This window comes from Gallinula chloropus, assembly GCF_964237585.1.
Source record: "Gallinula chloropus genome assembly, chromosome: Z".
In the NCBI taxonomy this organism is placed as follows: Eukaryota; Metazoa; Chordata; class Aves; order Gruiformes; family Rallidae; genus Gallinula; species Gallinula chloropus.
In genome coordinates, this window is record NC_140089.1 from 30,823,680 (window position 1) to 30,849,066 (window position 25,387).

The 25,387-nt window shown below is 42.6% G+C and overlaps 1 protein-coding gene across 1 annotated transcript; it reads right to left on the minus strand.

The window, feature by feature from the left end:
• Positions 1–5,690: 5,690 nt before the first annotated feature.
• On the minus strand, positions 5,691–21,430 carry ERMP1 (endoplasmic reticulum metallopeptidase 1; the record flags this gene model as incomplete). Its single annotated transcript, XM_084278104.1, has 15 exons — positions 5,691–6,213; positions 7,212–7,375; positions 7,818–7,933; positions 8,636–8,838; positions 9,352–9,504; positions 10,101–10,291; positions 10,920–11,094; positions 11,470–11,690; positions 12,908–13,120; positions 14,205–14,297; positions 15,739–15,885; positions 16,710–16,815; positions 17,153–17,280; positions 19,939–20,240; positions 21,144–21,430. The coding sequence occupies 15 exons, from the start codon at positions 21,428–21,430 to the stop codon at positions 6,049–6,051; spliced, it is 2,664 nt and encodes an 887-aa protein (XP_084134230.1). The 3' UTR covers positions 5,691–6,048.
• Between the last annotated feature and the right edge of the window lie 3,957 nt (positions 21,431–25,387).

The following is a 25,387-nucleotide window of genomic DNA, read 5'->3' on the forward strand; positions in this document are numbered from 1 at the left end:
ACAAAGCTCTCAAAGAAACCACCTGGTGAGATGGTTTGGTTTGCCCCATCACCCCGCTCTGGCCTGTTTTACAGGATGAAGCTATGCAGCTTTAACTTGAGGATTTACCTCCCTAGTGTGTCTTTGCAGCTCCATCCGCCAGTTGTTTTGAAGAGAAGTATGTGTTGTGTTTAGGGGGCAGGGGTGTGTTAGCAAGGGGGGGCTTGCAGATGAGTGGAACCCAGGAGCTGCCCCCGTGTCAGACACTGACAGTTCCAACAGGCCCACCACAGGACACATCTGAGCCCATCCAAGTAATGTTTTATCAAGGGGTAAAAAACCCCCAAAAACTAAAATTCTGTGAAAGAGGTGAGTGAGGGAAGGAAGGAGGCAAGGACCAGTCAGGCCCATAAAGGAGGAGCAGGAGGAGGTACTCCCCTCCCCTGCAGCCTGTGGGTCTGCACAAGCAAGCACATATATTCACCGGTATACCTTAATCTTAGTGTCTTACCACTGTGCTCCTGTTGTTCAGCAGTGGTCTTGTTCTTTAGTAAATCTTTTCAGACCACGGTGAAGCAGGCTGTCCCCCTGCAACAGGGTGTGGAGCATGTTGGAGCAGGTTGACACGGTAGCTTGTCGAGGACCTAACACCAGAGAACAGGAATGAGCCCTTCAGGAAGCTGCAGCCCCTGGAGAGCCTGTGCCAGAGCAGGTTTTCTGGCAGGAACTGAGCTGGATCTGCTCCCGAAGGACTACACCATCGAGAGGAGGGTCCACACTGGAGCAGTCCCTGAAAGACTCGATCCCAGGGGAGGGACCACACAGTGGAGCAGGGGCACAGTGTGAGGAGGAAGGAGCAGTAGAGAAGAGCTGTGACCATGACCCAGCCCTCAACTAACCATCCCCCATCCCTCTGCACCATTGTGGAAGAAGATGTAGAAGAGTGAAGACTCTGGGAAGAAAAGAGAGGGCTGGGGGAAGGTGGTTTTATTTCTCTCTTTCTTTGTTGCTATCCTACTTTAACTTCTAATAAACTTATTTTCTCCAAGACCAGTTTGTTTTTCCTGTTACGGTGACTGGTGAGGAATCCCCCTGCCTCAACCCATAAGGTTTTTCATCTTACTTTCTCCTCCTGGCCTGGTAAGAAGAGGGTGTGAGAGAGCAGTGTGGGGGGCACCTGGCAGACAGTCAAGGTGAAACACCCCCAAAGGGTTTGCTCATCTACAACTACGTGCTGTTGTCTCAACCTAAACCTAGGAAAAACAGGCTGTTTAACCAGTTGAGGATCAACATTTTCTGCAGAATTCCAACTCCTCCCACTGTTTATCAAGCTCACATAAAACTGGCTGCCCTGGTTCTTGCCAGCCTGGTCTACCTAAGCATTTAATGGCATAGGAAGATACCTGATTAACTCCTTCACCAGCATTTGCACATCAAACCTGGTTCTCCTGTACAAAACCAGTTGCCTCTGAAAAACAGGAACCATGCAGGATTCTTTGCTGCCCATTTAAAAAAAAAAAATATCCTCCTACATGGGGTCTATTTGCAAAACTGCTCAAGTCACAGTTCTGAGGATAATTTTCACTACCACTTTTTTCCGAGCTGTTTTTCATTGGTTGTAGTCAAAGCAACCTATTTAAATGTTTTTAGAGCTGAGATGCCTGTAAGCTACAGATTGAGACACACTGCTGAGTAAACAACTACCTGATGGCACATCTAGCCAGAACCTGTACAAAAGGTCTGATCGTAACAGGCTGAGGGGAGAAGTTGTTTATGGCTATCTGTAAGGGTATTACAAGAGATGATGGGTAACTAACTTGTTCAGGGTGGTAAGCCAGCTTCAGCTGGAGGAAGGAGAGCCCTCAAGAAAAGAAAAAAGGCTGCAGACTCAGTGTAGCGGTCATAGTTTCCAATCCCAGAGCTGAAGACTGCTGCTGGTATTCTGGTTGTAGTGGCAAAAGTAGTAACAGGGCATAAACAGAGAAAACGGAGGAGCTTTCTCATACAGCTCTGAAATTCAGAGCCAACTTGCTCTTCCTTGTCTATTTTTCATGTACCACTTCAAATCAGTAAACTCAAGGAGTATCCTATCAGCACTGAGGAGAGAATTTGTGGTGCTGGAGATGATGCAGAGAAGGGCAACTAGGCAGATGAGGGGGCTGGAGAAACAGGTCTTACGAGGAGAGACTGAGGGAGCTGGGGATGTTTAGCCTTGAGCAGAGGAGGCTGAGGGGAGACCCTTATCACTCTCTACAGCTCCCTGAAAGGGTGTAGTGAGGTGGGAGTTGGCCTCTTCTCCCTAATAACTAGTGACAGGACAAGAGGGAAGGGGTTCAAGTTGCACCAGGGGAGGTTCATATTGGATATTAGGAAAATTTTCATCATGGAAAGAGTGGTGAAGCATTGGAACAGGCTGCCCAGGGAGGTGGTGGACACTCTATCCCTGGAGCTGTTCACAGAAACAGGTAGATGTGGTGCTTTTGGGAGGTGGTTTAGAGGTTATGGCAGTGCAGGGCAGATGGTTGGACTTACTGATCGTGAAGGTCTTTTCCAACCTTGATGGGGCTGATTCACAAAAGCCCTCCCACCCGGAGGATGACTCTAGCTACACACTTCAGAGATAAGCCACTTCACTTAATTACTTTCATAGGTGTTTTCAAATTGTTTGCTATGAACACCCTACGTAGACGCAACATCCTGAGTAAACCACACTGCACCAGCTTTCTAAGACAGTTATTTAAATGCATCTGTGCCCTTGGCTTGAAGCTTGTATTTGTTCCAGAGGCTAAGACCAGACTGACAGGATTACTCCTGACGCACACTGTGCACAGCAGAATTTTCCATGCTGTTTTCTACCCCTAGACAACAATAAATTTGCTCTCAGCTATCAGTTTTGTGTGGAATACTTAGCCTTGCTACCAGCAACTCTTTCACACCACATCTTGTTTCAAGAACCACTGCCTTCTGCCAGGAACCCAGCCCCTGGCCTCATTTTAACATTTCTGAGCTCAGATGGTTATGTCCTTTGGCCATGTGTAGCTTCCATGCAGCTCTAAATCTAGCACCACTTAGCAGTATTTCTACCCTAAGCTTAAAAAAAAAAGTCAGTACAATGAATAAAAAGAACACAGATATGCCTTTAATCATGTTGAAATATCAAGTTTCACCGATTAAGTTTTTATTTACAAAGACAGAAAATTTACAACAAACTAAATATCCCACATAATTATTTGTTAAAGGCTAAATCCTGAGTTAGCAAGTTACTGCTTCACTGAAGTTTCAGAAATTGTGAGTAGGCATTTGTTTATTTTTGGCTCCCAGTACTAACTGTTCACACAGTGCTTTCTTAAAGCTTTAAATCAGATTTAAAACACAGAATAAAAATCCAAACTGAGGAAGACCATAAATATCAGTGCAGCTTTAGTTAACTAGCTCTGCATCAGCCAGAGTACAGTACATTTGTTGAGATTCAAGACACAGGATTTACAAACTACAACTGCATTTTTCAAATCATCAATAGCACTTTAAAAAAAAAAAAGTGTAATATAGGGACTGTAGTTTCAAATCAGATACAATCAAGTGAATGATAATTAACGTGTATGTTAATGTAGAAAGACTGGTTCTAAGATACTGATGACCAGGTCATTATTATTACAGTAATTAAACCCCTTAGTCTAGTCCATGAGTCAGTTGATAATCATGAAAATGTACCTTTGCAGTGGTTTGGCCCTAGCTGGACACCCAAAGTTGGTCTGTCACTCCCCTTTTCAGCTGGACAGGGGAGAAAATATCTATTGGGAGGCTTAGGAGTCGAGATAAGGGCAGGGAGAGATCATTCCTCAGTGAGCATCACGGGCAAAACAGACTCAACATGGACTAAAAAGAAAAGCATTTGTCTCCCTCTCTCCAAAGGGTGCAGGTCCTGCCAGAGGCTTGCTCCAGCACAGGTCACAATGTCTTACATATGTCTCTACCTGCTCCACTGTGGGGGCTCTCCACGGGCTGCAGGTGGGGTCTGTCCTCTTCCATGGGCTGTGGGGGGACACCTGCTCCCCCATGGGTTTCTCCATGGGCTGCAGGGGCATCCTTCTCTCCGGCACCGGCAGCATCTCCTCCCCCCGTCCCTTCCCCTGGCCTTGGTGCCTGCAGAGTTTCTTACATCATCTCACTCCCTTCTCCGGTGGCAAAATGCAGCTGCTTGTGGGTTTTTTTCTCTTAAATGTGATGCCCAGAAGCACTGTGACCATCACTCATGGGCTTGGCCTTGGTCAGGGGCAGGTCCAGCCTTAAGCCAGCTGGTGTTTGCTCTGTGGGGCCTGCAGAGAGCTTCTGGCTGCTTCTTGCAGAAGGCACCCCTGCAGCACCTCTTCTCCACCAGAACCCTGCCAGGCAAAACTAAAACACCCTTACAAGAATAAAGCTGATTTTTACCACTATCATACACAATTACTGAACAATTTGAAGAAAAATCATCTGACTGGGAGCTGCTGTCTACCACAGCCCACACAAATCAAGGTGCCACCAATTTTTTTCTTTCATATGTCCTACAAACTTCCAGGTACTAGCATGTTTTTTGCTCAGAATTAAGATGCATGCACTAAATCTGCTTTGTGTGCAATTAGGCAATGTTTGTGAGATGAGCAACACACTAATCTGTGCAGTTTGCAGTGTGGTACTGACGTCACAGAACATTATATGGAAAAAAGCATGAGGAAATTTCTTCAAGGTAATAGAGTTCTTTGAATTTTCAAAATTAGCTATTAATGGAGACGTTCAAGGTCAGGCTTGACGAAGCTCTGAGCAACCTGATCTGGTCCAAGGTGTCCCTGCTTACTGCAGGGGGGTTGGACTAGATGACCTTTAAAGGTCCCTTCCAACCTGCCACATTCTGTGATTCTATTACACTGCACTGGAAAAGAAAAAACCTGGCTTCTGAACCCAAAGCTTGTCAATGAAAACTATAAGATATTCTAAGTCACTCACTTATAAAGCCCATCCTGTGGAAATAAAACAAGAGTAATCCAGAGATGTCAGACATCTTTTTAAAGACTACTCTTCTTTGTATTTTTCCTTATGGAAAGCAAACAATATTTTAAGAAACAGTTAAATGTATTGGCAAAGTGCAATACTGTCACATTACCAAAAGTCTCTCCAGGGGAGATACTGATAATTAGCCAATTCTAATAAATTAGAAGATAACTTGAAATTTAGAGCAGACTAATTATAAAGACACCCACATAAAGGAGTGGGGATTTAATACACTCTCATACAAGAGAGTGGTCAGATGCTTATATGCCAATACTGAAAGAAAGATACCAACAGGAACAAACCCACAAGTGACCTGTCAAACTTACCTGCTCCAGTTGTTAACACCGAAGAGGCAAAAGGAACAAAGTTTTTGATAGAAACATATTATTTGACGAGATCATCTAGATAGATAATTACCATGTTCCACTGTAATACCAATTTTTCTGCATGGTGTGTTTGCCAGGGAGGGCAAAGCAGACCTGCACAGGGAGGGCAAAGCAGACCTGCACAGGGAGGGCAAAGCAGACCTGCACAAGCACTGCTGCTCTCAGTAGCTTCATCTGGTGACGAAAGCTGTGTGCAGGATTTTGCCACCTCTGTGGCCCCACCATGTGAATAAGCACCTTTTAGATGAAGGTCTTACTTTAATAGGACGGACAGGATTGGCAGGCAACAGTCCCCACGTGTGCACAAAGTACAGTTATATTTTACATAACATCAAAATAATTTCACCAGGGCTTTTCATTACAGGTGCCATCGTATCACATTCCCTCCTCAAACCCAGTTTTCATTTGAAGAAACCCATTACTCAAACTGCCATTTCCATAGAAGCAAGGTGAGCTGTATTCACATTGACACAAAGTGTCACTATATCCCCAAGAGAGCAGTAGTCCTTAAATAGCCAAACTACTAAAGAAATACCATTTGTTGTCCAAGTACTTTACATTCTTTTGAAAGTCTCTTCCATCCTGTTAGAAGGCGTTTGCTACAACAACATTCTGTCAGAGAGACTGCCCTATTAATGCTGCATCACTGTCAACATTAGAAGACAAAAAGGTCGTAAGTGCAGGACCAACCAGAAGAAAATGTCCAGTTTGGAAACCTCTCCAGTAAGGCATAGAGTTGAGGTGACTTTTGATCTTCCCCAAAGAAGTAATGTGCTGCTATGGCAAGGGAGACTATTCCATCAGAATGTTCTTCTGGGGTCTGAAAGTGAGAGAAGAAAAACACAGTCTTTGTGACTATTGATGGCTTTTAAGCATAAGATCAATCCAGGTGCACTTTTCTGCAGACTTAACTCTGGAACAAACTTCATCCCTCAGCTTTCTGTCCTGTATGCTAAAACACTTCCTATCTTCAAACACATCAATTTAATTACATGATGAGCTCAATGTAATGTGAGCTTACTGCTAGCTGTCTAGATCACAGTGCCTCTGACATGTTACATAGCTTCCCCATGCTCCAACATTTTTATCTATTGGTTTTGCTGACAAATGAAGAAGTGGCCTCCAACACAGTATTTATACTGGTCCTTCTATTGTGAGTCCTTACGATGAAAAGCCTGTTCTGCCTAGCACTTGTCACACAGCCAATTCCTGCCTGCCTTCACCAGGTATCCTCAGAGGATTATCTGGTTAAGCATTTAGACTGCCTGATCCAGGAAGGAACAAGGGATTTTCTGAACTTTCAAAGGTTCTGTAATATTTAGAAGAACACGACACTGTTAACCTTGCCTTGCTTCCAAATGAAAATAATTTAAAAGAAAACATAAAATAAAGCTTTTACAACTTTCTTCAGCTTCAGGATAGGTAAGTTGCATGCTAAGGACTCCCTGTAATTTTCAAAAAAAAATATGGAAAGGAACCTACTCACAATAGGTGAAAGGACCCTGAAGTAACAGTAATAAAACTGTAAGAACTATAAGGTTAAGATTGGAGAAATCCAAACTTACGACCTAGGACCATGGTGACAAGGGAAACATTCTCCCTTTAGCTGTTTGGCAAACAGTGGTCTAAGCATCAAATATACATGTGAGCTGATCTATAAAGTTGATGGACAAATTAGAAGAGGGAAGCTAGAATTAGAATCTATCAAATAAAGCAAAGCTCAAGAAAGTTACTATGCATTTTTTGCCCAGGAATGCAGACACAGTGGTAACAAGGCAGACCAGGGGATCACTGGGTTTCCAGCAGCTGCATACTCACTGTGAGCTCTACCCAGAAGTGCCAGGGGGCAGCCTGCAGCCCACGGGAGTAGAACACAAAGTAGTCTCCTCCTAAGCTGGCAACCGGCACCCCATCCCCGAGAGACCAGGTGGACAGAGCTGACCCTTCATGCGGCCGAACATAGACAGACATGTGGCTTGGACCTGCGGAGACAGGGGCATGTACCAGATCTATCAACATCCAGAGGCAGAGTAACCCTCCGCTTTCCCATGTAGTAGCATGTTGTCTGTGTGCTACTATTTGGGCCTTCTGAGACATGACACACACACCTGTCTTCTCTACAGAAGAAGCTTCAAGTATTTCTAATCAGTGAGATAAACCAGATGACACAGCGGGGGACAGAGCTATAAAACGGACTTGAAGAAAGGACTTGCTATAAAAAGCTCAAGGCTCACTCAAAATAGACAAGGTTATCAGTAATAACTGCAACACAACACCCACAGCTTTTGGTCTGTTATGAAACTGAATTAATGCTAATCCCACAAAGCACAGTATCCTGGGAACGGCACTAGAACCTACAGTACTGGAAGCAAAGCCTGAATTATTACGGGCATAAAAATAAACACAAATCATTCAGCCACTCACCAGATACTTCAAAGCTTAACCTCACAGAGTTCCAGGGCGTCACCTCCTTGGACAGAACTTTAAAGTGAATAGGATTTCTTGGAAAAATTTCTGGAGCAGGAAGATACCAGTTTTTCCTGTTGAAAAACCCAAACAACTCATTCTCAGTGTAACACTCAGAGGTACGAAACACAAGAACCCGAGACACTGTTTTTGCATAGTATAGCTGACTGTGCTGCTACCAACTGAAATATTAAAGAGTTACAGAATCTAGCTGAAGGCAGGTAAATTAGGAGCTTGTGGCCAAATATTTAAAAGGCATATTAACAGAAAAATACTTAAGAGGATGATCATCCATTATTTTCATCTGCCTTAATTTACAAAATAATAAAGTAAGAAAGAATATTTGCATCTTCAACTAGCTCCATTTGTGCTCACAAGATCCTTGGGCAAAGAGCAGCTAGTCACAGCAGCTAGTATCTGCCTGTGAAGACCAGCCACTCTAGGCTTCCTCTGCTGTCAGCTGGGCTGAGGGAGGGAAGAAGGGAAGAGACATACATACTCCTACTCCGAACTGCCCTTTAGAATGTCCCCCCTTCATCTTTTTTCTCCACTGGTGCTGACACTGATTTTCCACACATCTACTTCTACAGCACCTGCAGCAGACCCAGCAATGTCTTGCAGAGACTCTGGCAGAAGACATTGCTTCTAGACAGAAGTGGAAGGATTATTTTAGACAAGCTTAGCCATACTTTCTCATCCCTTACGTAAGTGAGATTGCATGAATGACCAACATGCTTTGGCAGCAAGTGCTCAAGTGAAGCAGTGTTGACGCTGACCTGAACATGAAGTGTATTGGCAGAATCCAAGGAAGGCCACAGAAAGGAGCCTGCTCCTCACATGGAGTTCTAATGGTGTCATTTATTTCAGGTACATGGGGAGTTATGTGAGAGATTCCATTATAATCAAATCCATTAATCCATATACCAGCATCACTTTTAACCACATTTCCATCTAGATCATGGAATCTTCTGCTTGTGTGCTAGAGTAAGGAGACAAAAAAAAATACACAAGGATGACTGAGCCTGTGCAGTTTGTAAGCATCAGAAGAAATTCTCAAATACCCTCCATGCCAATCTTTAAGGTGTACTGCACTTTCACATACCTGAGTATTTGTGATTATATATGTAATTACTCAGGTAAGAGAAACTTACTAATAAACCACCCAGATCCAGAAAATTACTATGCCTGTATGTAAGTCTCCTGCTCATCTCCCATCACGGTCACTTTTTAAGCTAGCACTGCTTACCCAACTCTCCCACTTAAAAACCCTGCTCCTCTGACATGGGTGAACTGTGCAGAGAGGTTGAAAAATAGAAACATTAGCAATTATTTTAAACCCAGGAATAATCATTAGAATTTTGAAATCAATGAAGAAAGGGACCATTACTCTTAAGGACAGGGTGTATCAAAAGCTTTGCAGTGTTAAGCTTTGAAAAAGCCAAACACTCTTGCAACCAACAGGAGGCAAGACCATATGCAAGGCTTCTCTTACCTGGAGAAAGACTCGCTTAGGCTTTGGATTAGCTGCATCAGAACTGTAAGGAAAGAAGATTCCACTACAAACCAGAATCAGAGTGACCACAAACACAGTAGTTAAAGTTATTAACGTCGTTTCTGTACTTTTGACAAGGTAAATGAAGTTAATCTAGAGAACAAAGAGACAGCCCAGTTACAAAACTGCAAGACTTCAGAAATAAGACTATTCATACAACTCTAAAATCCAACTATGGCACTGAAAGTACATTAGAAACACATCATTGCAAGTACTACCTGACCCATGACACTCATCTGTAATCACAGTATCTAAAACCAACAGGAATAAAGTGAGTACTTCCTGGGGCTTTCAAAATTTTCCCATTTTCTGAAACATCTGCCAATAAAACCTTTGTAGCAGGGGCAGCAGAAAATAAAAACCTCTGAGAATTTTTAAAATTGTATATGTATTGTTCAGCCACATACTATCCTTCAGCTAGAACGAAGGTGTGTTCAAATTCCAGCATTAAATTGCTTATCTTTGTGACATCAGTGTAGAGCTGATATGTTTTTGCAACCCCTGCTTCAATGACTTTTCTTTGACTAACATGAAACATGGAATCTTTGACATATGGCCTAGAAGATCCCTGAAACATTTAAGATCTTGTCAAGTTATCATTCATTTCAACTATCAAGTTAGAAAAACATTGATTAAAACTTCTGACCTTCCTCTAGATTTTACAACCACCACTTAGGAGTTCTACTTACAAAATAGGATGACAGAATCATAGTGATGACCACAATAAATCCTGCCAACACCACATCTGGTAGGATTTCTGAACCACTTCGTCCCATGATAGGCGTAAACATTTCAAATACAGTCCAACTAAGATACATCATATACAGGTAGGGAACAAACATTCCCAGCATGTACATCATGACAAACTTCATTGTGGCACCTGTAGGACACAAGAAAAAAACCCAAAAAACAAAAGACAGAAAACTGTACAAGCTTAAAAGGACATAAACATACAGCTTTACTAATATATCCTTATAGTGCTGTAAGGCCCAATATACAATTCTGATCCTCAGCCCTGACAAGGATATGGAAAGGGAATCCCATTTTGGATAGCCAGTGATAATATAACTCTTTCAAAACCACCCCAAAACTATCCTTGTATTTAAAGAACCCTAAATATCAAATAATGAAATTGAACAAGTGTTCTGTCCCCAAAATCTTGAAATATCACAAAATTTTTAACAACCTTTACTGTCCATCAGAGTATCTGATCACTTATTAATGACATCAGATAGTAATGTTTTAGCCTGAGACACAGGGTGTTTTTCAGTGTTGGTTATCGGTTTGTGTTCTGTTTTGGTTTTTTGTTAAAAGAGATTCTGCATACTTTCAAAGTGCCTTTAGCTTAAGAACACTTTTTCTTGTTACAAAAATGTCACATGGTTGCTTTGACTACTCAAATTCAAAGCTTGGGATTTGCTTAAATAAGACTTAAGAGGATAACATTCAGTATACAATAGCAGGGGCGGATGTTTTGAAATACAACCTCCTGCCCCCCAAATTCATACCTTTTTGGCTGAATTCTTTATGGACCATCAGCTTGACAAGTAAAGGAAATGCCACCCATAATGTGCAGATGAATGCTGAACAGAGGCCCATCTGAGTAATCACAGTCAGTGCTACAGACCAAATCATCAAGGAGGCATCAAAAAAAATCTCTCCCAGGTACTGCTCATTCATATTCTGTAACAAAAAAGCAAAGACTCACAGCTGAGCATATCCCATGAGAACACACAGAAATATCCTTACTTCTTGTGCATGATTGTTCTCCTTGGATAAGACAGTTTTGACAAGCATCCTCTCACCATTCTCTTACTGTTTTTTTACATCTGCTCCAAGTTAACTTGAAAAAAGAAATTAAATGGGCTGGGGTAGAGGAAGGGAACATACAAATGACAACACCAAGAAGACTGAAGGCAAATGTTTCCAGCACATAGGCAAATAGGGCATTTTAAATACTTCTGTCCATTACTGAAAACGTTTTGCCTTTTAATAAAGTCAAATCTTCAGATTAAACACCACATAACCCTTCAACAATAAGAACAGAGGCAAGCTTACCTTGTAGAAGTACTTCTTGACTACTGTATGCACAAGAATAAGCTTAGCTGTAGCTGCAGTGCCATACAGAAACACAGAAACATAGAAATGGGTGTACCAAGAGAGAGATCGCCCAATGAGGGAGATGAACACTGCCACTGTGAGGACTGACACCAGGGTGCTGATCCAACTGATCAGTGTTAAGCCGAATGCAGTGAAGACTTTCTTCAGGTTAGGAATGGCTATGAAGAATTAAAAAAAAGAAGTTTCATTTAACAGTCCTGTATTGTTCTGCAGCCTACCATCAAGACTGTAATTATGTCACCACATAATTGCTTTAATGACCAAAATAAAACCGCATGAGGACTCCACTCTGAAGATTTCTCAACAGCATGGTCTAAATCACTTAAGTCTATTTCTTTGCTAGTGTTTTGGCAGTCTTCCTCACTATAAGACCTACTCCTAGAGTACCAGTGTATTTTGCAGATTATCACATTCCTGATAGTAAAGATTTCTCAAGGGAATCAGTGGAGCCACTCTACCATTTACAGAGTCTAAAAAAAAAATAGTCAGGCATTCAATTTTAATCTTCATGAAATGGTAAGAAACACTACAGCAATTCTTAAGTGCCAGATATCTAGGCCTACTGGTCTTTCCTCCTGTGCTCAGCTCTGGTGAGGCTGCACCTTGAGTACTGTGTTCAGTTTTGGACCCCTCACTACAAGACATCGAGGCCCTGGAGAGTGTCCAGAGAAGGGCAATGGAGATGGTGAAGGGGCTGGAACACAAGTCTGATGAGGACTGGATGAGGGAACTGTGACTGTATAGCCTTGAGAAGAGCAGGCTTAGGGGAGATCTTACTGCTCTCTACAACTACCTGAAGAGAGACTGTGGCAAGCTGTGAGTCAGCCTCTTGTTGCAGATAAGTAGCAGCAGGACAAGAGGGAATGGCCGCAGGTTGCACCAGGGGAGGTTCAGGTTAGAAATCAGGAGGCATTTCTTCTCAGAGAGAGCGGTCAGGCATTGGAACAGGTTGCCCAGGGAGGTGGCGCAGTTACTGTCCCTCTGGGTGTTCCAGGAAAGGTTGGATGAGGTACTTAGGGACATGGTTTGGTTAGTAACAGAGGTGGTAGGGGGGTGGTTGGACCAGATGATCCTGGAGGTTTTTTCTAACTGTATGATTCTGTGACTCTTCATCATAATTATTCACAGTGGAGATTTAAACACAGGGCAACTCCTATGACATGCTGCACACCTAAAATTTATTTTTGAAGTTTTATTTCTTGAGTTTATCTAAAAAACATGTCTTAATCACTTCAACACTTCATCATTTACTAATTGCTATTTGTTCAAAAGTAATGGAATTATTAAATTGTTTGTGGTTTCTTTGTTGTTACTGTGCTGTCGGTTCGTTGGGTTTTGGCTTAGTTATGGGTTTTTTTTTAAGAACTAGACTTACCTCTGGTTTTGGGCTGCAATACTTTCTTGCTTAAATAAAGAAAAGCAATTGCTGCTGTAATGTAGTTCATAATGGTGCCAACACGAGCAGGATAAGCCAGGACAAATAAACCAAGTACATCAAAGAACACAACATTTCCGTGTCGATACTCAAAAGATTTAGCCAACTTATCTGATGTTGCTAGGTATTTTATGACAGCTAGAATATTGTCACCTAAAAAAAGCAGATACACAACAGAACTATGTAAGAGTTGATGCATTAGTACACAGCATTCTTAAATACAAGTATTTTCAAAACAAAAACTGATGAAATATCCTCTGACATGAATATACAACTGATTGTTCTGAACCACGTTAAATGGCACACACAGCATAGTATTTTTATGAGGTAATCTACACAGCTGCCACTAAAACAAGTATACTCAGGAAGTTGGATGAATTTAAAGACTGTTGCAATGAAGCTTTCAGTCCACAAGCCCTTCTTCAGCTCTGGTAATAAAGCATTGGATTTCCAGGCTAACCCTTGGAAGAGTTTATCACTTCCTAATCTTCCTCTTCTGCTTCTGACCAGTAACTCCACCATGTTTCCATGAATATGAATTACCCAAATTTCCTTCCCTAGATGACTGTAAAGAAAGAGACAAAAAGGCTATTTGCCTTTGCAGCCTACAGGTACAAACCACCTCTTCCTTTCCCCCACTACAGCAGAAAAAGCATGTTATCAAGGGAGAATAACCATTCTTAACTTTCATGTTACTTTTACTTGACATGTAAAAGTGCTTACTGACTGAGAAGTTTGTCTTTTTTATTTTTTTAAGCCATGATGGGCTTAGCAAGAGATGTTCTATATAACCATCATTACCAGAAAACACCTTTCAAACAAGAATTTGGAAGTGTTAGCTTCTGTCTTGCAAAAGCATTGGCACAGAAAGTTTAACAACATCTTATTTGTGCTGGTCATCTAAGCTGGCTCCTGCACAAGCTTAACAAGGGAAATAGTCAAAATTCTGGAGGCATTTAGGATTTTATTAGTTTCTCTTCAGAAACTAGACGTCTCACCATATTTTTCTCTACTAGTCTGTCAAATAGCCTGTTAGGAGAAACTAAATCCACATTTTCTGTTGATCATATTTCCTTTGTATTTTACAGACATGCAATCCAGTTCATTCTTTGTTCTTTAGAAAATATCTAAATGCATAATTAGAATTAGGAAATTAATGAGATGGTAGTCTTACAGCAAAATGAAAAAGCATCTACAACACCACTCTTCATTGTTACTGAATTACTGAAATACCAACCTGCTCTCTGAATGGAATCTGTTAAAATTCTGTCTGATGTGTCATATTTTGTATGATAAATGTAGCCATTTTCAATAAAAGCCAAATCTATTCCTACAGAGAGAGAAAAAGTATGCTTGAAATGACATAAACTTAAAACCTTAAAACAAGCATGTGAAAGCCTCGGATATATTTCACACAAAATGTTGCTCTACTTTGCAGCCTGCTTGCTTTCCTTAAAGATGAACAAAATAGCTTGCTTGGTATTAGAAGCACCAACAACATGTTGATTTGCATTACATTTGTACACAAAGTGATATCTAATGGAGCAACACATGAAAATTCTCAATCACCACAGCTTCAGAAAAGATTTACAAGGTGCTTTCCAAACATTTACAAGTGAAACATCAAGACAGATCCACACTGAAAAGTACTAAAAGGCAGTACTGTGGAACTACAGTAACAACTTCTCAAAATACCAGGTGTGTTGTCTTTACTTCTAAACTGTAAACAGCTTTTCAAATAGCCAATCTGAAAACTCTTAACTTAAAAGTAAAAAAAAAAACCTGTAAAAATAAACAAAAATATTCACCAAATAAGCTTTTCTGCAAGATTAATATTACATATTGTGTATCCCAACCCCACTCACCAGCTGCATATGCAAAAAGCAATCTGAATCCTGGCAATTTTGCAGAGGTTTAACAAATCAGACCTCTGTTCTATCAGCAGACAAAGAGGAATAAACTAGTTCTGTAACTCAATTATTAAATTTCTATTTGCATAGAAAAAACAGGTCAGTGAGAATTCATTTACCTTTTATGATCAAGGTATAATTCTGAACAAATAAAGAACACATTGTACAACATCAGCTACTTTAGGCTAGAAGCCTACTTTGGAACAGTCCAGAATATGCCTGCATGTTTTGTTCTAAGAACCAATTCAGAAGTATCACTTTTCTTGGAAGTGGCTCCAACCACCACCTGTGTCAGACAGCAAGGATTTTACCATTTATACTCCTTTCAATCCTGCAGTCTGCATTTTTTTCCACTAGCCATTCTCTGCAGGATGGATAGTCAGATTAGGAAAACTAAAAAACTGCTTTTCTGTGCTTGATTATGACCAAAAAAAAGCAGTGAGAATGTATTATTTACTAAGTCACTACCTTAAAAAAAAGATTATTTTGGTTTGCCTGTTAGGTACAGACATTTAACTCCTGCAAGCAGGCTGTTAGCACCATTACCAAAAAGTTTCAAAACAGAATATTTAATAGTGTACTGCTAACTACTGGAGTGTTTTCTTGATTTGCAGGAAACTTTCCTACCATGAAGCTTCATTCTGGAAAGCAGCAGTCTCCAAACTTAACAATGTCCATGACAAACCAAACCTAAAGGATCTTGTCTTAGGAAAAAAAAACCCAAACAAACCCAGGAAAATTTGCTCCCAAACTGAAAGACAAACCAGATTTGAGGACCTTCCCATAGCAAACTGCAGAGGAGTCTCCTTGCTGTAAACTGAAGCTAGCTGCTTGCACAATGCACATCCCCTGACAACACACCTGGAACATTGCCAAAGTCCCGGTAGATGCGGAAGTCTGTATCTGCTGGGATAATGCCGCTCTGAAATATCTCCTGTGCCACCACCGAGGCAAAGGGATGCTTGGCTGCAGCTACATATGCTTGTACCAACCAAGGATTCTCTGGTCCTAACGAAAGATGAGCAGAGAGTTCACAACAAATACTTCCTGAACTGTAGTTAAGATACATTATTTTATAGTGACAAATGAACACTCTAAGTGAATACAGAGTTTTAACACTGTTGCCCCCACAGGGTTCTGCATTTGGGTTGGCTGAAGTGACTCACACTTTAGAGACAGAATTAGCTACAGAGGAAGCAGGAGTAACCACACTGATACTTTGAATCACCAGTGTCAGAGTAGCTAAGTCATCTCACAAAAAATAACTAACAGCTTTTAACAAAGATTCCAATTTATCTATTTATCACACCACAAAACTGTTGTTTAAAGTCTCCCCACTTTAGCATTCAATGCAAACAATTAATCAGCTTCAGCAGTCCAACTAGGATAAAGCAGAAGTTTAACTTTAGCTTATAAAACACAAATTTTTTTTGTTTCCTAAGCAGCAGATGATTTTCTAATGGCAGGATCTTCCTGCAAAGATTTTGAAAGAACTTAAAACTGAATAAAGCACATAAAAGTATGAGTATGTAAGATACATGAGATATCCAGATCTGTATTTCTCCTCATTACCCTCACGTAAAAGGGAATTACAACTTCTGTTACCCTGTTCTCTACAGGCTTCCCACCTGTGAGGCAGCTTTTCTGGCAGTGCTGTAGCCTACACATATCTGAAGACGAAGAGCAACTTATTTGCTGCACACAGTTGGGATAGAGGCACAGAGGTTCTCCTGGTTTTTTGCTTATGAGTCACTTTCAATGCTCTTTCAAGTCTACATTGTTTATTATCAAATTATCCTAGTGTAGAAACTGGACACAATGCAAGCTCATACCTGTTTGAAAAACAAGTTCTTTTCCTCCTACACCTGCTGCCTCCAGGTTAATAAAAGCTCTAATTGACTTGGCCCACTCATGTTGTGTAATGAAGCCATGACTTGCCTTGATGGGAAAAAAAAAAAAAAAGTAGGTCAAATATCTTCCAGACCAGCCTAAATGTTATGAAGATACATGATGGAAAATAACTCAGGATTGGATGAGGTAGCCAGATCACTTAGAACACAAACAGATACAGAAAATCCAAGTATTGTAATTAATAGTATGGGCAATAATCTAAGTACATTTTTCCCCTTGAAATCACATTTTCCTCAGAACATTAAGATTGGCATTTATCTAACACTTAAACAGATTAAACACAAGCTATACCAGCAGTTACTTCTTTTCTCTGAGGCTTAATACATAAGTTTGAAATGTATTTTATAATTCTGGCGTATTTTACCTGCAAAATATTTTCTTCTGCACCATTAAACAGGAATATGACAGCATGCTGCAGGGGCTCTGATGACTTTGAAAGTGTGTTAAGCATTTCAAGCATCACTGCACAGCTGACTGCATCATCACTGGCACCTTAAAATAATCAGGGGAACAACAGATTAAAACAAACATACAGAACTGCAACAAAGACCAGAGAGAAAAAGCTTTATGTTATCTCAGTCACTTAATCTAAATGAGGTACAATCATGTCAAGCTTTTGTATATTTTCTGCTACTGATTGTATCTTGTACCTACACTAGTTAAAAGTAACAGGAGAAAGTAAAACAAAGTTTGTAAGTTGAGCAAGAGAAGTAGGAGGTATTGCATGCAATAATACTGTTCAGGGAAAGTAGAATAACCAGGTTACTAGGCAAGCAAAGTGAATGTTACCTAAACGACATGAATAAACAAGGACATAATTTTAACTTACAGCATACTCATTTATTTTAAAAATTAAATATTCCCACACAAATCATGCTGAAGCATTCAACTATGTGGACAGAACCTCCAAGTCACATAAAGCCAAGAGAACAAAACAAAGCAAAGGAAATACCAAAATTCACACCTTTAAAACACTCTTGAAGTGGAAGTATGTATTATAATACAGTATTTTCATGACCAGATGCCTTCCACCACCCTTTAGTTGCAGAAAACCCCATTTGCTCTGAGTATCTGTTCTCTTCCAACAGTATTCTATATTTGTTCTCTATTCTATATTTGTTCTCACTCCCTCACACCTCCTCCCATGCACCATTTTTTTAAATCTTAAGTATCTATCTTTTAGCCAAAGTCTCTTATCACCTCATTTCCCTCACGTCAGTGCAAGCTGTAGCATCTATCTTCTGATTGTCAGAAACTAACACCTTGTTCTGCCAAAAGCTTTCCAAAAACTGAGTTAAAGGTCTCAATAGTTACCCAAATTTATCAGTAGCACACTCTTAGCCACACTGAGTTCTTTTATTTAACTTATGATCTGTTGAAAAGTCAGCAGAGAAGTGATTACAGTTTTCAGCAAGATCAATCCCTCATCTGTCTTGCTTCAAAGCAAAAGTTACCAGTTTCAACATACAGATTTACACCTGATTAAAGCAGCCCTGTAGCCACAGACTATGACACAAGCTCATGGAGAAAGTATCATCCTCAAATACTTCACAGACACCAAAACTGATGGTAGGTTGAAACAAATGTTATGGCAACTATCAGTAGCCTAAGAAAACCAAGTTATCACCTATGCCTGCCATGCCAATTTCAGTGTATTTCTGCCTCCAAGTTTATTAGTAAAGACTTAAATAGGCCATGTAAACTGAAAATCAGTACCACAAAAAACACATTTTAGTTTAGTTTATGGTTTCCCTTCACAAGGAACTCAACCTTTCTAACACTGAAGCTTTGATGCTTCACTGGGTTTTTCTTTACTCACTTTGTACGCGTAAAGTATCAACAACAGATTATGTTTTACCTGATTTTCAACTAATACTACTCACTGATCAGCAAGTCCTGCTGATTTCTGGCTAAGTAACACAATATAGTAATTAAAATAAGATGTAAGCAAATGGCCTACAGAATATAGCACACAGAGCAAAAGGTTCTTGCCTGGGTTATGCACAAGCTCACACTAAAAAACCCAAAAGATAGAACAGCTCCCCGATGTTGTGGTAAAGGGCTAGGCTGTTTTGTGATTGAGGGCAAGCACAAAGGCTGATTTCCATCTTCTCTGCAGAATTCTGTATAATCCTATACAAATCACTTATGTTTTCTGGCAAGGCCGCTGAAATACTTTGCTGTCTGAGTAACTCTAAAGAAAGTAATTGCTGTAGGCATAATCCTGTGTTTCCACTCAAAGATAAGGACACACGTTTTACATAGGGCACCAGTTTAAAGGCAGTTTTCAATAGCCACTGCATCATGCTTGTGAAGTGTTCTTTTTAAGACTAAGTGGCCATACTTAGATTTTAAGTACAGTAATTAGCGTCTCTGCAGTTCTTAAATCACAAAGCATGTATAATAATCATGCAATTATTATGCTTAATCTGGAAACTCATCTTGCCTAAATATGATTGAGGAGACAGAGAAGTTCTCTATAGCATTTGTTGACAGAAAAAAGGCCTGGCAAGAGCCTTGTTTCTCTAGCTAATACTCTGTTTTCTCAGTAATGGAGACCTTTTGCAGGTCTACCCACAAAAATAAAGTATCATGTGGGATTTAAATGAAGAAACTTCAGTAAGAGTTGGCGCTGTTGGCAGAGCTAAAGTTGGCAATAATAACAGGCATGCACCTGTGTCTGAGTGCTACAATGTCTCTGTGCAGTTTTTGGTTCCCTCCTTCCCTGGCACTGTTAAAATCATGGAATTACCAAGATGAATACACCCTTGCTGCAGTAATTAACACAATTAGATTTATAAAAATGCAGAGAGACAAGAATAAGAAGCATGCAACAGTGGCAGTGAAAGCAGTAGTGGGAGATGTATATGCTACCAAAGCAACAGTACCTTAACCTGATAATACAGCTTTTGAGACAGAAACTTTGAATGCAGAAAAAAAAAAAAAGGCACGTTTTAAGGATAATCCATTAAAACAATCCTGACTTTACCAGGATGAGCCTGTCACCTTAAATACTGAATCACACTGAAATCAGGCAGATTAGCAGTATTCTAGCATGTGGCTCCAGGGCTACTGGGTATGAGAACACAGCGCACCAAGCTCCATGGCTCCTGTACCACACAGAAGAGCAGAACGAATGTGTGGACCTACCCGGGGTATTTGGTACGGAATCAAAGTGACAGTTGGACAACACTGCATGCTCAGCTCCATTTCGGGGTTCCAGCTTCACTATGACATTGCTTATGTTTGCATAGTAACTAGTAAAGCCTCCTAAAAAGTCAATGGTGAAGGAGCCTGTGGGCCTCTGTACGTCTACAGATATCTTGTGAACATCTGTGCTTTCTCTTTCTATTGCCCTGATTTGTTCTAAGAGGTAGTTAACTGCAAGAACTTCATTTTCTGGACTTCCAACTGTTCTGGGCCCAATTGCTGTTAAGTTGTCAAGATATGCCCTGTAAGAGAGAAATTAGAGATTCAGCATCAACATGTTTACAATGCAGCTTGCCTACAGCTGTAGTATTTTTTGTACATTGTTCTATTTCAAAACTCACTCAAGGTGAAAGAGACTAGAGCCATTCAGTAACCGCAGTGAGGGTGCTGGAGCTCATTACGGTAATGGGCACAGGGCGCTGCTCGTTACTCATGGCTCCTTATCCTACCTATCACGATATTAAACCAAACTACGGTTTTCTGGTCTGAACACACCACTCCGGAAGGAAACAAAAGGACACACGGGGCAGCTGAACACTCTGTCTTCAGCAAAGTTCTGCACATGTACGCACGCTCCTCCCTGAACGCACTCGGGTAAGAATTACACCGACTAAAGACTTGCAAGGAAACTTCCCCTGTCACTCAGGGCTTTATAATACAAGGATTAAACCACAGAGGCCGCAGCACTTGATCAGCCCAAAGCAGCACCTTTACGAGGGAGCCGATGCGAGCGCCGGAGCCCCGACAACGTTTAGACTCGCTGTCTGCCAGGGCCCTAGCGACCCCCCCAGCTCTCACCGGGGCAGGAAGAGGGAGAGGTGCCCTGCGAGGGATGGTCACCCTGCAACTGACGGGAGAGGCCCCCCCCCGCCTCAGCCAGCCGGCGGGACTCGCCAAGCGCACACCCGCCGCACCAGCACGACCCACCGGACGCTGCAGAGCCGTGAGCCCGCCGGGAGGCAGGGCCAGGCCGCCGAGGCGAGCCTCCCGCCGGGGCCTCCTGCGGCAAGCAACGCGGCAGCGGCCGGCGCCCGCGGGTAAGCCCCGCGCGGACTCTGCCCCGCGGCCGGCGTGACGAGGGGAGCTCGCACGGCTCCCCGCCGGCCCGGGCGGGATGGGGCAGCCCCCGCTCCGCCCCGCCGTACCTGGCGCGGGGGGCGCTGAAGTCGCGGGGCCCGGCGGCGGCCGGCTGGCTCAGGAGCTGCCGGTGCGAGACGTGCGCCAGCAGCCGCAGCCCCAGCAGGTACAGCAGCACCAGCGGCGCCACCCGCGCCTCGGACAGCGGCTCCGGCGGCGGCCGCCGCCGCGGCCCGCCTCGTTTTTTCCCGTCCCCGTCGCCGTCCTCCCGCGACGGGGGCTGGCGTCGGTCGCGGTCCCGGTGGCCGCCGCTCGCACGGAGCCGCCACACAGCCGTCGCCGCGCCCCGCTCCATCCGACCCGCGCTCCGCTCCCGCCGCGCAGACGCGCGATACGGAACCAGGCGAGGGTCAAAAAGCGGCCCGCCCCCCACCTCGATGACGCGGCGCCCTCCGTGCCCTCTGGGGGCGGGGCGGGGCACGCCGCGTCCCGGGAAAGGCGGAGCCCAGCGCTGCCCGCCCGCCCTGGCAACCGGGGCGTGTTACTCGCAGTGCGCGGTGCTATCCCGGTGTGTGAGGGCGGCTGCAGGCTCGGGCGTGTGGCCGACCGGAACGCCGAGGCCGGGAAAGCCCTCGTGGAGGTTGCCGCTGGAGGGCGCTGTCCCGGTGGCGGTGAAGCGCTCTGTCACGCCCCGGCGGCCGGGCGAGTAACGAGCGGGTCGCCCTGCGCCTTTGCGGGCTGCCTCGCCTGACAAAGACGGTCATTGCGGGTTGGTTACCGAACACGGTGACCCAGAAATCCCACCAGACCGACGGCTTCGAAGGCTGATGCTGGTTTATGGCAGCGCAGGGTGCCCGGGGGCACCTCTCCTAACAGCACACCAAGGCACACTTGCCATATTATACATTAAAGCGTGTGTATTGCCAGCACCTCTGAGAAGTTCCCGCTCCCTTGCAGGACACTGCGCAGATGTACGGGGTTGGGGAAGGGTCTCTGGAGGGTACAGAGGTACCAACTGACACGGCTCTGCTCCTGGAGCTTGGTCAACACAAGGGTAGGTTTGCCTGTATGTGTGTGTATATATACACACACACACAGATATACATAGATATACACACACACACATATACATGTATATATGACCGTATATATATATATACGTCAAGGCTCGCCTTGCTCTTGCCTTGCTTCCCTGGCCCCGTGCAAAGCCAGCACAAAGAGGCCTACTCTTTGCATGATGACTAATGAAGCGTTTGGTACCAATCCTCCCCCTCTCCAGAAGCAGCTACATTTTTTTTCCTACCTCCACATATTGTTCTCAGTGGTTCTCTCACCTGCAGATTCCCATAACTATGTAGCTACAGAAATTACTCCTTCTGACAGCTTTTCGAGACCATTCACCCAAGTCTTGCGGATTTTGTTGAGCCGGCTGTTTTCAGCTGCATGTCACCACTCCACTGTCTTCTGCTTTTCTCATTCCGTTTAATCATTCCTGTAAGTTATGAGTGATATTTGAGATGTGGATACAGCCGTGCTCTTTGTCCAACTGCAGATACCCACACACCCCTCGTTCTTTAATTAATAGCAAATCTTTGGCTAGTCTGTTTTGTAAAGTCACTTGTGTATTAGCTTGAACCTGTGTATTAGTAACTTGGAATCCTTTTTGAGTGGCTTTTGACAAAATTTCTACTTGCCAGGTCAAATTTTCTACCAATACTCAGTTTTCTAGAGCTGCTAAGTCCTGGTAATGGGAAGCTTTGGAGTCCCCAGCCAAATTGTGCTGCTGTAGAAGGCTCTGTTCATGTGTCAAGATCTTTTCCTGTTTTGGTGTCTCTTTTAATTCATCCCCAGTATTGAGCTTTGGTTGGACACTTTTTTCCATGTAGGACATACGGTCAATAGTCCTAAAATTATTTGTCTAGTTACAGTTCTAAGATGTAGTCGGGTAGTCCAGTATCCATCTGACGTGACCCATGTTGTATAACCTGGAGACAGAATTCCTTGTTTACAACCTCTATTTGAGAAATGTTTCTTGCAATATTCCATCATCATCAAAGTAGAATTTAGGATCGATATTTTACTGTGATTTAAGACACTGGAGCATCTCCAACTTGCTTCAGTAATGTTATAAATAGCCTTTGTTCCCCAATTAAAGCACCAACCTACATTTCCTATATATTTCCAGTATCCTTCCAAAGATCTGGTCCAAGTGTTAAATTGTTTTCTACGTTTCATACATTCGGGGATGCTGGTAGTATTTTTGGTTAAGTCATCGCTGAACCCTGGAAATCCATCAGGGGCATAATCGTAGCGTATTGGTGCACCGGTCGGGAGTTCTGTCGGACTTACACTAGATGCACTAACACACCAGAGAAGACTTTCTCCTGTAGGAAGATTTTAAGTTTGTTTTCTTTTACAATTGCCTTCATTATCTATGTAATATGTGAAACCAGCCTTTGTGATATTATCATATTCTTCTAATAGAGACAAATTCGTTGGTGTAACACCCCACGGGGTAGGCTGACTAATTGAAAGGGGAATTGGGATACATGCTGTACCACTAGTAAGATTACACATTCTACCAAACCCTTGTACTAAAGACAGGATTAAGTTTTCACCTATGTCTGTGTTGGTCTTTCTGTCTGTATCAACTTCTGCACCTCCTGATACTACTGCAAGAGTTATAACCCAGAACTTCATGATTTCTGGGTTAATTTTAAGTGTAAAGGTCCTTGTTTAACAGTCCAGTCTGGCAATGTGGCTCACTCGATCCTGCTGTGATGTATCCACAGAGTGGCTCCTTTGAGATTGACAGCTGTGTAGGTGGTGAGGTAGGCTCTGGAAAGGTCCTTTCCACTTTTTCTTCAATGGTTCATCAGTCCATGTCCTCAGATACACACAGTCTCCAAGTTGGTGTTGATATACAGGCACATTCCAAGAATAACAGTGCGCTCGCAGTGGCATACCTGTGGAGAGAGAACAGAACCTTTTCCAGAGAGACAACATAATCTTTCAGGTAATGTTTCCCTACAATTTCAAGGTTAACTCCTGTTTCTGTTACCTGATAAAGTTTACTATACCTGGTTTCAAAAAGACTAACCTTCTCTTTAGTTCTAGGCTGGACATGTGTTCTTAGCAAAGCCAAGGGTAGAGTATCTGGCCACTTTATCTGAGCCTCTTGGCAAATTTTACTTGTTTGTCTTTTGAAGCTTGGATTCATTCTTTCCACTTTCCCAAATGATTGGGGTCTCCATGTGGGATGGAGATCCAATTTTGTCTTAGTGTTTTAGCTGACTTTTGAACAGCTTCTGCTATGGAAGTGTGGTCCCCTATCTGAAGGCAGTCTTATAGGTACTCCAAATCTCAGTATTATTTTCTTAAGTAACACTTTTGCTACTTCTTTTGCCCTGTTGGTGTGACGAGGGAAAGATTCTGGTCAGCCTGAAAAAGTATCTACTGTTATTACTAAAAGATACTGCTATCCATTTTGCAGGAGCGATTTGGAAAAGTCTATTTGCCAGTAGTCTCCTGGGCTGTTTCCTCTCTTTGCTACCTCTAATAAAAGGTCTTTGGGGTAAATGAGGATTCTTCTTTAAGCATAATTTGTATTTCTGCACTATGCTTTTGGCTGTCCCAGTCATTGGTACACTTAGCACTTGTGTTTGCAGTGCTTCCACTATTGTCTCAATTCCCCAGTGAGTTTCTTGGTGTTGCCAGGCAATTCACACATAATTTCCTGTGTAGCTATTACTTGATGTGAAGGAGTGACCCACCATCCTTCTTGGTTTTTACCTGCCTTTAATACCTTAGCCAATTGGTTGTTTTCTGGTGCATACTGAAGACCCTTGTGTCCCAGCTGTTGGGTCTTTTCAGGCAAGACTAGCAACATTTGGCTTTCAGCTGCTTCTTTCACAGCTTTATCTGCCACAGTTTCTTGTATGCATTCGGCTGTTTGGAATTGACTTGTCTCAGTAGATTCATTGCTTGTAATAATTGCTGGATTGGTGGCCAGTATTTGACTGGGGACCCTTGAGAAGTTGAGTCCTCTTTCTTTCCAAATGGTCCCATGACCATGGGCTACCCCAGAGGCAAACTTTGTGTCTGTCTATATATTAACAGTCTGGTCCTTTGACAGTTCTAATGCTCTGAGCTCTGCTTTCCAGGCCCAAGTGTTAGATGACAGAACTTTGGCCCCAGTTACTTCCATAATGGTTACCACTGTGTATCCTGCTTTCCACAGTCTGTCCCACATAAAGCTGCTACCATCTTACTATCTTTAAGCTTCTATTTTCTGGTTTTCTTCTTCCAGCTT